The sequence below is a fragment of the Sceloporus occidentalis genome, unplaced genomic scaffold, assembly GCF_023333645.1.
Source record: "Sceloporus occidentalis isolate IW3139 unplaced genomic scaffold, rSceOcc1.0.p SCAF_568, whole genome shotgun sequence".
NCBI classification, from domain to species: domain Eukaryota; kingdom Metazoa; phylum Chordata; class Lepidosauria; order Squamata; family Phrynosomatidae; genus Sceloporus; species Sceloporus occidentalis.
The window spans coordinates 27,192-41,067 of record NW_028317548.1 but is presented as its reverse complement, the minus strand read 5'-3'; the positions used below and the strand labels follow the sequence as shown (position 1 = coordinate 41,067).

At 38.6% G+C, this 13,876-nt stretch overlaps 2 protein-coding genes across 3 annotated transcripts; one reads left to right on the top strand and one right to left on the bottom strand.

The window, feature by feature from the left end:
• The first annotated feature begins 2,257 nt into the window (after positions 1-2,257).
• Positions 2,258-8,443, top strand: LOC149271093 (aldo-keto reductase family 1 member C15-like). Its single transcript, XM_089507637.1, has 9 exons — positions 2,258-2,344; positions 3,894-4,061; positions 5,076-5,192; positions 5,836-5,913; positions 6,162-6,284; positions 6,769-6,878; positions 7,264-7,429; positions 7,853-7,935; positions 8,401-8,443. The coding sequence occupies exons 1-9, from the start codon at positions 2,258-2,260 to the stop codon at positions 8,441-8,443; spliced, it is 975 nt and encodes a 324-aa protein (XP_089363763.1).
• A 613-nt stretch (positions 8,444-9,056) lies between these two features.
• LOC149271092 (rho crystallin-like) lies at positions 9,057-13,539 on the bottom strand. 2 transcript variants are annotated; one of them, XM_089507638.1, is made up of 9 exons: positions 13,453-13,539; positions 12,269-12,436; positions 11,854-11,970; positions 11,561-11,638; positions 10,758-10,880; positions 10,317-10,426; positions 10,022-10,187; positions 9,381-9,463; positions 9,057-9,099 (listed from the first exon to the last, which is right to left on the bottom strand). In XM_089507638.1, exons 1-9 carry the CDS (start codon positions 13,537-13,539, stop codon positions 9,057-9,059), a joined length of 975 nt encoding a protein of 324 aa, XP_089363764.1. The 2 variants fall into 2 exon arrangements, with proteins under 2 accessions (XP_089363764.1, XP_089363765.1); XM_089507639.1 differs by lacking the exon at positions 11,561-11,638.
• Positions 13,540-13,876: the final 337 nt, after the last annotated feature.

Below are 13,876 nucleotides of genomic sequence, written 5' to 3'. Positions count from 1 at the left end.
GAAAACGAAACCGATCACACATTGTGAAGCCTCGGGGTGAAAAAAGGAGCAGAATTCGCGGATAGAAGACGCATCAAGGGTTCTTGCACCGAAAAAGAAGAAGAATAGAATGTTATTTCCACCTTCGTATAATATCACCAGACCGTTCAATTTAATCCTTCGACCTTCTTTGTCGGGAATATGGGATTTAAATTTTACAATCGCAACACAGAAATAGAAAAAAAATGTTCTGTAAAGTCTGGTTTTTATGAAAATTGTTGATTTTTTAAAAAAAATATTTTTTTATATTATGGTGTGGAATTGCTAGAGTTAATTATATTTTGGGTTGTTGCGTAAAAAAGGTGACCTTCATCAGAATTTGTAGAATTTTCCTTCAATTAAAGCTCAGAAAGTTGTCTGTTTCTTTTCCATCTTACCTTCTAACAAATGACATCATATGTTACACGTTTTATCTAATTGTTTATTTTGTGTTTTAGTTCTGCCTCATATCCTGGAGATCAGTTATCAAGAATTCCACCTTTAGGACATTTTTTTTGATGAATTATTTGTTAAATAGAATAAGGGGCCGGACTTCTTGTAATTTATTCATGTATTTATTTACATAAATGTGTCTGTTGATTGACTGCAAGAAATGCATGTGAGGAAATTTCATATATTTCGCCCAAATATTATATATTACAAACGAGTAACTATTAATTTGGCGTTTGTGTGTTACTACGATAACCGATTTATTTTGACATCCTACATAATATAACGTGTGTATGATTAAAATTAATTTGCATTAGTGTATGAAAATTAATATGAGGTTACTATGGCAACCAAATCATTTATTGCATATTTTTTTATTATGATATTATTATAGTATTTCTGGCTTCAACTTCTTCTAAAGGTAACAATATTTTTTAAAATGTCTTGCAGGTAAAGAATGGATATTAAAGTATTCACAGCGTTTAATGTCCATTGTTCATATGTAGGGCTGTATGGGATTAGATATAGTGTAAGGAAGCTTTACTTTACTGAGAGGGTGGTAGATAAGTAAAGCAGCCTCCCAGCAGAAGTGGTAGAGGGTAATACAGTGAGGGGATTAAACATGCATGGGGTAGGGCATACGGCTCCTGAATGAAGACGAGACCAACGACTGATTAAGGTTTGAGTCTTTACAGCAGGAGAAACGGGCGACCAGACGGGGGCCGAATGGGGCCGATCTGCCGGCAGGTTCTAGGTCTCAGATTTCTGAGGCTATCACTAAAACACGAGAACTCCTTTAAGTTTGTCTGCTGGTTGAATAACGTGATTATGAAAAAAGTATCCAAACGGAGGAATCCCACCCCGGAAATCGGTGGCCTTGTAATGGCAGAGGACAAACAGCCCACTATAAATCCGGCGTTATCAGCGCCCTGACCTTGCCTCCTCGCGACTCTGAAAAGCTTTCTGGTTACAGAGCCATCTCTTATTTTTTGTACAGTAACTAACAATGTTCTATGACGAGTCTTTATAATGCATTTCTCACCGGATCGTTCAGGTTGGGACCGGCCAGTTGGTACATCCAGATGGCCCTGATGCCATCGGGGAAAAGCTCCAGATTTGTATTAATTTCCAGAAAACATGGAATATTTCCCAATTTCCATTTAGTTTCCTGCAAATTCTATGGGTTCTTCTTCCAAATAAAACCCAAAAGTAGGTCCTCCGTTGTCCATTGTTGGCGTTTTGTATAAACCAGTTGGCATCTGTTGACTCGTCTCGTTATATCAGACATAAGAGAGACGTCGTCTGGATCTTCGCTTCTCTACGGAGGTCTCATCTTAGATTCAGGGCCCATATGTCTGTCCCACGCATGTTTAAATCCCCCTGTAGATAAATAAAAAAAAATTAAAATGGTTCAAATGTTGGGAAACCTTCATCAAGTTTTTTCCCCGCTGATTTTGCAAAGTTCTGAATAAATAATTTCAATAATATATATTTTTTAATTTCAATATCATTCAAGGTAACTCATGTAACTTATTCAGTCTTTTCATTAAGCGAAGTGACCTCTAAAGTCCCAAAATATCACAATCACAATAACTCATAGCGCGTTCCATGGGATGGAGTCCTCGGAGTGGGATGTTCTGAGGTTAAAATTCTAGGATAGCAAATTATTGAATATTAATCAGGGAGGTGGGGATGGGAGATCCTTTAAAACATAGAAATAACCCCCCTTGCACATATCTGTCTGCACTGAAATTCATGACTCCACGGAGTGGGAACCGAACCACAAGAAATGGATTTAAATTCAGAATCCTACATCGTGATGAACGACGGAAACAAAATTCCAGCCATCGGCTTTGGTACCTACGCCCCTGATAACGTGAGTACGATGTCTTCTGCAATTTATAAACAACAGTAACAAAAAAATACATAATAACAATAATAATAATTATTATTATTATTATTATTATGTTATAATCAAAATTATAATAATTTAAATACTACTACAAAAAAAAATAATAATAATATAATACTAATAAATTATAATGACAATGATGATGATAATTATTATTAGTTTTATTATTATTAATAATAATATAATTATTAATAATATTTCCATTGACAAAGCAATTTCCAAACCCTTATCTATCTGGATACACCGGGAGTATATATATATACATATATATATAAATATAATGTAATTTAGTTGGAAAGTTTGAAAAACTATGTTATTAGTATGGCAACCAATTGAAAGTACTTGCTGATCAGACCATGTCAATGGTTGCTATAGCAATAAGACCACTTTTAAATCTTGCACCAGAACCCTTTTTTTATATATATATATATATATAGAACCCTTATAGTATTTTGTTTCTAAAAAGCTGCATCACTTTGTTTTCAGCTCCATAGTATCCGTTATACTACAAGTAATCAAGGAAATAAGTTGTATATTATATATAATTTGCATAGAAGGAGCCCTCATTTATGCAAATTATGTATCATACAAGTTATTTGTGTAATCAGTAATATTTCTTTTCACTTGAGGGGTGGAATGTTTTTAAATCTGAAGTTTTCTAGGATACGCGTTAAATACTTGAAGAACGTTGACCCTTCATTAAAATATCTGTGATTGCAGGAAATTCTGGGATCTTAAATGTGGTCACCGCGAATGTGATCAGAAGCCACTTGCTACATAAATTCACTTTATATAATTATGATGACATCATACATTTGTAACAATTAGCTCAAAAATGCTAATTATGCGTTATCACGCACACATGAATGTAACACAATCCTAGAGATGAAATTATTAGATTTTGCTTTTTTGCACCTTTTTCATTTTTTTTAAAGTGCCTTAGGCTATAAGAAATATATTAATTATACAGAATGCATTTTTCTTGATTATTTGGTGGTGATTTGAGAAGACTTTCGCAGGATATACCTTTTTTTTCATCTACAGGGATTTATAAATTAATTCCAAAAAAAACAATTTTCAACATTTAATGTAACTGGAAATATCCGTGATAGTAGATATTATAATAATTTGAAGATGTTGCTATTGTTCGTGTAAATTACTTGCTTTCTATTTTTCCTTTTTTAATTTGTGAAAAATGCGTTGTGTAAAATTATGAAATTATGAATTATGAATTATGGAAAAATAACCTAGAAACACAAAATGCTTTCATTTTAACATAATTAATTTTTTTGTTCTGAGGAAAATCTATTTTTGGACGCTGTCATGTGGGGACATCGACCCCTCTAGTCTGCTGGGAAGCTGTCCCACTTATCTATCACCCTCTCATTCCTAAAATTCAGACTGTTGAGCAATCCAGACGTGGTCTATATTTTCATTTGAAATAATAAAGAATAAATTCACGCTTTTTTTTTACCTCTTCCTTAGAATATTAACACATCATTTGGTTTCTTAGTTCCCTAAGAGCTTGGCCGAAGAGGCTACCAAGGTGGCTATCGGAGTTGGCTATCGCCACATCGACTGCGCCTTTATCTACGGTAACGAGGCAGAGGTTGGTCGCGCAATCAAGGCAAAGATCTCAGACGGGACGGTGAAAAGAGAAGATATATTCTATACCGGGAAAGTAAATAATTATTCTATATATTCTATGTGCTTAACCACTCATCTGCCAACCTCCTACACACCTCCATCCATTATCTATCTATCCATCATCTATCCATCCATCTATCTATCTATCCATCCATCCATCTATCCATCCATCTATCTATCTATCTATCTATCTATCTATCTATCTATCTATCTATCCATCCATCTATCTATCTATCTATCTATCTATCCATTCATCTATCTATCTATCTATCTATCTATCTATCTATCTATCTATCCATCCATCCATCTATCTATCTATCCATCTATCTATCTATCTATCTATCTATCTATCTATCTATCTATCTATCTATCTATCTATCCATCCATCTATCTATCTATCTATCCACCCATCTATCTATCTATCTATCTATCTATCTATCTATCTATCCATCTATCTATCTATCTATCTATCTATCTATCTATCTATCTATCTATCTATCTATCTATCTATCCATCCATCCATCCATCCATCCATCCATCCATCCATCCATCCATCCATCTATCTATCTATCTATCTATCTATCTATCTATCTATCTATCTATCTATCTATCTACCAATCTGTCTATCTACCTACCAGTCTGTCTGTCTATATTTCTATCTTGATCTTGCTCTCTATCGCTATTCATTTATCTCTTTATCTATTTATGGAGAGTGTCCCTTAAAACATAAAGCCATAACTGTCAAGCAAAAAAGCCTCACTATATCTATCATTCTATTCTCTTCTCTAAAGCTTAACACAGCATAGAACCTTTCAAAAAGCTTTTTTCAGTTTCTATGGCAACATCCTACCAGAACCTGCGTTTATGTCACATGACAATTAAATAGTCCCTGAAAAAAATAGTTGAATATTCCACACAACCCAGGGATTGTTCCCAGTAAGCGTTTGGGCATCCCGCAGATGTTACTGTAAAGTGTTACATTAAACTCGGATATCACATACTTGTTGTTGCCTTTCAAGGCTTTTTGTTTCTGAATGTTCCGTTTCAGCTCTGGAACACATTCCTCAACCCTGATCTGGTTCAGCCGGCTCTAGAAAGGTCTCTGAAGGACCTTGAGATGGAGTACATGGACCTCTTCGTCATCCACTTGCCGTTTGGCCTGCAGGTGATACCGCATGACTGCCGACAGTTCTCAGATCCTGAAATAAACCACAGAAAGCAAAAATATGTACTTTTTTTTCTATGATTAAATGTAGAAAAAAATACAATTCTTTTTATGATATAAAAAACGGAAAATAACATCCTATTATCACACGCCCCCCCCCCTAAATAAATCAGTGCGTGAGATATAGCATCAAAAAGACGGTAAAATAAGTTTTATTTTACGGTGCAAAAAAGTAAAGGTTTTAATTAGCGTCATCGTGTTAAGAGGGGCTTCGGGGGTCCTTGTAAAATTATTTTGAGCCTATATTTAATACATTTAATAAGTCTACTTATAGGCTGAGAAACTCGATATATGCCATTTTTCACTCTTTGCATCAAGAGTTTTTGCCACAAATTTAAAGAGAAAGACCTCGTCTGCCAAAAATTAATAAATATTTTTTTCCATAAAATCCTCATTAATTAACACTTTTTCGGAAACGCCAGGAACTCGACCAGGTAAAATATTTTTGTGTCTTTATTAGTAGAAATATAAATGATGTTTCAATCAGTCTATAAACTTTAAATTGATTTAATTTTAAGAGTAGATCTAATAGATCTAAATAGATTTAACTTTTTATATATATTGAATAACTTTTGCTTTTTAGCCGGGTGGGGATCTGATGCCTGTGGATGAAAACGGTCACTTTATTTTTCATAACGTCGATCTGCGTGATACGTGGGAGGTGAGTTATATTACTTATATTATTCAATTGGCGAGCTGATACGTCAGTAAAAAAAATTGGAGAATTTATATGCTTATATTTTATTTAAAGGGACCGCTCAGTTATCATATACGTTAAAATGATTATGATGGCTGGAGCGTCCCTTTAAATCATTAGGGAAAAAAAACTCTTTCTGTTGCCTTCCCAAGTTTTGAAGATTTTGGGAAAAAAAAATTTTTTCCCGGCTAATGTTTGTACATCGTGGGCAGGCAATGGAGCAGTGTAAAGACGCGGGGCTGGTGAGGTCCATTGGGGTCTCCAACTTCAACCGAAGGCAGCTGGAGATGATCCTCAACAAGCCGGGACTGAAGCACAAGCCGGTCTGTAACCAGGTATATAAGATGAGATATCTCGCCATTCGCGTGACCCAGCAGTAGTAGCGTGTGTGTGTGCGCGCATGTGTGTGTGTGCGCATGTGTGTGAGCGCGTGTGTGTGCGTGCGCACGTGTGTTTATGGATTTACTGCTTTGATGAGGAGGATGATGTCATATAGTTGGTGGGTGCTTGGCTACACCGGCTGCTTCCTATGAAGTCAGTCCTCCCATTTGGTTAAAATAATGAAAAGCGAGAAAGAAGGGAATGATGAATATATATATATATATATATATATTTATATATATATTTATATATATATATATATTGGAAGGATCCAAAAACTATTTGAAAAAATATTTTCTTTAACTAGAATTTATTTATCTTCGTATTCTGTTTTATTATCTCTTAATTAAACACATTACCCCCCCCAAAAAAAAAAAAAAAATTAAATTTGAAAAAAAAATAATAAAATGTTTTATTCTGTCCATTTTCTGGCCACAGGTGGAATGTCACATCTACCTGAATCAGAAACAATTGCTGGCGTTCTGTAAATCTCACGATATCGTTCTCGTAGGATACGGTATACTGGGGTCCAGCAGGGACGAGGGATGGTAAGTATGTAGGCGGGATTATGGAAAAATAGGAGGGGCATGTTGGAAAGTAGGTAGGGTGTTCTATGCAAATCAGGCAGATTATTTTTAAACTCATTTCACCTAAAAAAAAAAATAGCATTTACAATTTGCCAATATATTGTGTAAAACATTTAAAATGGCATTAGAAGTTTTACTATAATTAATTAATAAATTAATTATATGTCTAATTGGAATATTCTATGAGCCTTCATTCATCAGGTCAACCTGGTTGGCTATTTACGGTATATTTTATTTTTTGGGCTACAGATTTGTCCTCCCATTAAAAAATATAAAAAAAATACAAAAAAAAATTGAAATGCTTTTTTTTTTATTGTGTGTTAAACGTGTGGTTCCTCCGTCCTAGGATAGACCAAAACGCCCCGTTTGTCCTTGAGGATCCGGTGTTAAAGGCCATTGCTAAAAAGCGCATGAAATCGCCTGCCCAGGTAGCCCTGCGGTATCACCTGCAGCACGGTGTGGTAGTCCTGGCGAAGAGTTTCAATCCTGTCCGGATCAAAGAAAACTTTCAGGTGGGGAGATTTTGGATCCGAGGGAATGCGCGTGGACCCCTAAAAATCGTATATCTTAAATTGGTAGAGCTAGGTTTAAACCTCGGACCCTTTAACTCTAGCAGCTACCCTAGAATAGCGCCTGTCCGACTGGCAAAGCATTATGGGAATTGTAGTCTACAACAGCTGGAACGCAGAAAGGCGATGCCGCTCTAAGGCCCTGGACAGCTCATGTGATAATTGCCACCCCCTTATTACATTTACCCCTGCGTATATAAATGCCAGGCCCAACGTTGGTTGCTGCCATCTTGCGGTTGGCCTTGGACCATGTGGGTCGATAGGTATGTGGTCACTATGGAGAGGCGTCTTCCCAGCGCGATGATTCGGTCATTCACTTTTTATTTTTAAAAGGGGCGTCATTAACCATAACTACCCTTTTTTTAGGTCTTTGACTTCCTCCTGACTCCAGAAGACATGGAAGCCCTCGACGCCTTGAACAGAAACATGCGCTATATTCCGGCAACGAGGTATGAAAAGCTTCCGTTATTTAAAAGAACCGGAATTCGCTTACTTCCCTACCAACAATATTTTGTGTCCCGTCATGTCAGCCAGACCACCCACCGCCATTGGCGGGACCTCTTATTCGCATCCTCCAAGGGGGGCTCCAAGACTGGGTGCCATCCTTAGCTGCTTATGCCCTCTTTGTCTGACCTATACATGTATGTAGAAAAAAGGGGGTGAATATCCTGACCATTTGCCCCTAAATACCCCCCATTTCATCCCATTCCCTTCCTATGCCGATGCTCCGAGTTCACCCCAATCTCCCCCTGACCCATGCCACATCATGCCACCCTTCCTCGTAAGGGGCTCCTCAGTCAGCTATATCAGGGGTATTAGGGTAATAACACAGGGGATCCCAAGTGACGAAATAACGTTCCCATTGACGATATCCATTCATATTTACTAAAAATTCATGTGATTTTTATCCTTAGGTTTAAGACCCACCCGAATTTTCCTTTCCACGACGAGTACTAAAGCAGCAGAAGACGGAGCGGAACGCATTTCCTGCTTCCAGATTCCAAACGGATCCAACAAGTCTTTGATTTATCACATTTTTTATTTTTTTTCCCCTGCAATCCTGTAATTTGAGTGTAAACAATAAACGTATTAAACATATTCATCAGCCTTTTAACTTTTATTTCATTATTTCTAGATCGTAAGCTCTTTGGAGCAGGGCCTTCCTTACCTTTTGTTTACCCATTGTACAGCGCTGCGGAATATGGTGGCGCTATATAAATCGATGCATAATAACAATCGATTATGACAGTTTTTTCCCCCAATTTCCCAATAAACTGAGAGCTGATGCCCATATATGGTAACTTTCTAAATCCTTTAACCTTAAAAATCTTTGAGTATTAACGCTTTAATAACTCGTCATATTCTGTTGCGGTGAATGACTAGTTCTAATAACCGTGGAAACCATGACTTGTCAGTAGGTGAAGATGTTCTGAATGAAGTCACCTGTATTCAAGCAGGGGTTACGGCCCGTGAGAAAAACAATTTGGATGCTCAGATTTTAATGTTTTATTTCAACAGAATCGTTTATTGGTGAACGTGCCGTCGCGTGTATTAAATATACAAAATATATTCAGTATTCATCATGAAATGGGTATTCCGGGTGTTCCTTCAATCTGGAAGATAATAAATAAAGTTACTTAAGAATACAAATTAAAATATAGAACATTATACCGGAAATGATTACTATTCACCCCAATTGGATGATTTTTTTTAGACCCGGAGATTCTCCGCAGTGACCCGGAGAAGCGGTCCTTCACCCGAAGTCTCGGGGCAAAAGCTGGGAGTTCCCAGGTATGCTCATTAGACCCCATGGAACTCTTGCGCAAGCCAGCACCGGAGAGGGTTGGCGGTGGGTATAGCCCTCCAGCACTGGGCAGGCAGGAGGGGAACTTACTCTTTAAAAGGTCCATAGTGTAAGTTTTGGTTAAGTCCTTCAAGTGTGCTCATGTCTTCTGGAGTCAGCTCGAAGTCAAACATCTAACAACGAAAGGAGATCACGTTGATACAGTAACAGAGTAACAAAAAAACATTGAATACAGCAATCCGGCAGTCAGAACAAACCCTGTATCAAAGCAAGCTCCATAAAGACATGGTTGGATGAGTTTGGTGGGAAGAACTTGGCCAGCCGCACAGAGCCCCGACCTCAACCCCATCGAACGCCTTTGGGATGAACCGGAACGGAGATTGCGAGACGTCATCATCAGCCAACATCAGCGCCTGACCTCACAAACGCTCTACTGGATGAATGGGCAAAAATTCCCACAGAAACTCCCCAAAATCTCATGGAAATCCTTCCCAGAAGAGCGGAAGCCGTTATAGCTGCAAAAGGGGACCAACTTCATATTAATGTCTCTGTATTAAGTCCCTGTTGGTGTAATGGTCACATGTCCCAATACTTTTGTCCACATTGTGTATATAACGTGGAGGACTTTCCCAAAAGATCAAAGACATTCTAGAGCCGATTGATTTAGGAAAAAAGTTCCACTTTCTGCCCTTTTGAAATTGTGAAATTGTATAGAATGCTGAGTTCCTTACCCCAAGGTTTTTTTTTAGGCGTTCTGCGCTAAAGCTCTTGGCCAATACAACGATCCCTTTCTGAAGAACAAAACGCATGGCCACCTCTGCTGGGGAGCGGTTATGCTTTGCAGCTACTTGGGCTAGCACTGGATCTTCAAGCAGAACAGGAGTACTGAGATCCACCCTGGAATCAAAGAGATCTTATCTTAGCGGGATCCTGTATGTGGCAGTAGAAGACAATATCCAGGCGTCAACAATGTCTTAATATTCTTCAAGAAAATAGTTATTTGCGCTGAAATTGGTTACCGCTTACCAGTTCTTATCTCTGTGTGAGCCCAGGACGCTGTATGCAACCAGAACTATATCGTGGGACTTACAAAATGCCTGCAGTTTGCTTTGACTCAGATATACATGGCATTCCACCTGTAGATAAAAAGAAATATTGGTTATTTTTTTTAAAGATATCTGCGTTTAGGGCTCTTGTCTGTTTCATTCTTGTACGTATACGTAGCCAGAATTGCGAATGAATGCTTTGAAAAAGCAACAGAATCTTCAGACTATTCTAAAATATTCCCCAAGGAACACTGAAGGTGTCTGGATTCCATCTTTCTTTATTGAACATAATTCCCCCCCCCCCCAAAATGAACAGATCATGCTTCCTTTTAACATTATTTTAAAATGTGCATGTGGTTTGTGCCATGCCCCCCCCCAAACCATGGCATTGATTATGGTGGCTTCTTGCTCTTCTACACACCTGGTTGCAGACCGGCTTATATTTAAGTCCCGGTTTACTGAGAAGACGTTCCAGTTGTCTACGGTTGAAGTTGGACACCCCAATGGACTTGACCAGACCAGCGTCTTTACACGCTTCCAGAGCCTAAAGAGAATTCACAAGACCGTTCAAACAGAGGATTTTGGTAAAATATATGTATTAAGTGCACACGGTAATGAATAATAACACAAGGGCACAAGATTATGAATGAATGGGTCATACTAATGTGACTTTAGACATGACGTATTAACGTCCGTGGTTTGGGAATAAGACTAACTCATATAGGTGTGATGGTCAGGTCTCCACATACTTTTGGTCATAAACCATCTAAATACTGTATCCAGGAAGCCAGAGTATTCCTCGGTCTTATTCCCTCCTCTGCAGATTTTATCCAGGCTTTAAAATTAGGGTACGAATTTAACGAACAGTTAATAATATTAATTCTAGAAAATGATAGAAAGTCAACTTCCTTTGGTCTCCTGAACACTCTTTAAGTAAATATTTTGGGTTTTGGTTCAGGAACTCACATCCTTCACAGGGAAACGAGATAGGCTCACTGGGAATGAAATTTAGCAAAATACTTGCATTTTCACATTGAACGGAGTTACTTGCAAAAAACAAGGCTCCGAGGCCATGATGTCTGAAAATGTTATCTTTTTTCATTGTGAACTTGGACATTTTCCCGGACTCTTCTACCCGTTTCAACACGAACAGGAAAAAGATCCAAAACGCACCCAAATTGGTTCAATTGATCCATACGCAAGCTTCAGAAACGCGTGCCTTACCTCCCAGGTAGAAAGAAAATCCACGTTATCGTAGGCAAAAGCCCTATCGATGTCAGTGGGCTGCTCTGCACCTGAAGGCTGAAAAAGGACGGCAATTATTGTAATTCTAAACACCAGACCCATGTGCGTACTTAGGGCATTTGGCACCCTGGGGCAGATCCTATATTTGCCACCCCCCTGCCCCCCCACCCATTTGAAAACGAATTGATCGACTCACAACCAGAGTTCAGGAGTTGATCGTCACGTTCAAACTGGAAAATTAAGGTGAAAATAAATACGGTTATCGTCGGTACCTTTAAGGAGAACGGCCAGTGCATTATGAACAGGTCCAGGTAGTCGAGCTGAAGATCACTTAAAGATTTCTCCAGTCCTTTGCGGACTAACCCCGGAGTGAAAAACGTGCACCAAAGCTGGAGACAGAAGATAAACAGTCCGATAAATGTGCAGATACATTGTTTGAAGTGTTCATGGCATGGAAACATTGTTACAGAAGACCACAGGACATCTATTAAGGTGTCCCTTGACCCCATGTTTATTGCACCTATGAGCTTCTGCTTTAATGGATAAACAACACCAAGAATGAAAATTCTGCTGCAGTCTCATGTTCCAGCACTGGGCCACCAAGGGCCACCAAGGGCCATTAATATTATGTACGTACGTACATGGTGAGAAGGTTCCATCAATAACATGGTTCCATGGATCATTTACCTTTCCCGTGTAGAATATGTCCTCTCGTTTCACTGTCCCATCTGCGATCTTCGAGCGAATGGCTCGGCCAATTTGTACTTCGTTGCCATAAATGTAGGCGCAATCTACGTGCCGGTAGCCAAGATCGATTGCTATTTTGGTAGCTTCTTCTCCGACGCTTTTAGGTACCTAGCAAGGAGAACAGTGTGTGTGTGAGTGTCCTCAAAAGCTTTTTAGGAGCTGCTTCGTTTGAGCTTGGGGTAGAACCCGTTAGCCAGCGTTCTAGTACTTCGAGGATTTATTAGAAGCGGATCATCTTCCTAAAAGGTTCCCCTGGATTCCCTCTGGTGGGGCATTTGTTGCCTGGACCTAAAGGTTGGAATCTGAAGAAGGAACCTCCAAGGTCCTTGGCCATTTATGCCCCATCAACAATGGTCCACTAAAAGGTGCTAAAAAAGGTTTTTGGTGTACGCTGCTTCTTCTTGACTTTATGGAAACAGTTTTCAGATTACCTAGAACGTGTACCTAGAACACGAACATCAAAGGGGAAAGACCGCTAGCATTTTACAACTCAAACAGCTTTAAACGGTCCAAAGGTCCTCTAGCATTCTCTGCGATAATGGATTTATTTACCATCTATTATCTTAGTTACACATTCTACGCGGAGGACTTAACCCTTTGAAATAAAATTATATATATATATATATTTTTGAAACATAATCTTAATTAAGTTTAGCTAAAGCCAATCATCGTAAAATAATATAATTAATACAACTTTTTTTTTTTTTTACTAGCATTTGATTATAAAATATATTTGATTTATGTTTTAAATAAAAAGTTTAAATGTTTTCTCAGGACTATTACATTCAAATTTCTGCTCCTGGGGAGTTTTTAAAATTATAGCGAAGCAGCTAATAGAAACAAAGAATTTTCCAGCAGATCGGCCCCCATTTGGCCCCCGTCTAGTCGCCCGTTTCTCCTGCTGTAATGTCTCAAACCTTAATCAGTCATTGGTCTCGTCTTAGATTCAGGAGCCGTATGTCGATCCCATGCATGTTTAAATCCCCTCGCTGTATTAGCCTCTACCACTTCTGCTGGGAGGCTGTTCCTCTTATCTACCACCCTTTCAGTAAAGTAAAAACAACAGCTGAGCTACCGTGCATTGAGATTACCCCCAGTAACAGGCATATAGAACGGCGACTTACATCAGAGGATGCGTAAGTTCCCAAGCCAAGGATGGGCATGGCGTGGCCATCGTTTAGCGTGACACGCGTGTCCTTAGTGAGAGACATGCTTGCTGCCGGAGGACTGACAGACTCCGTCTATACTCCTGGATATATACCGCGTCCGAGGCAGATTAGAGAGAAGGGAGGATCCAGGCGAGATATCCCAAGTGACAAAGAATTTAAAGCTTAACCATTCTCCAGGGGTTAGGACTTCCACTCCCATCATGCTCAGCCAGACCAAAGCAGATCTATTACAAAACATCAGCATTACTTATATTTTTATATTACATTTTATTTTTTTTCTCTATAAAACACTATAACAAACCCCCGCCTGCGGCATCATTGGGCGCGGCATTTTATTATTTTTTTTTACATTTCAGGTGTTTCCGCAGCAACTAAACGG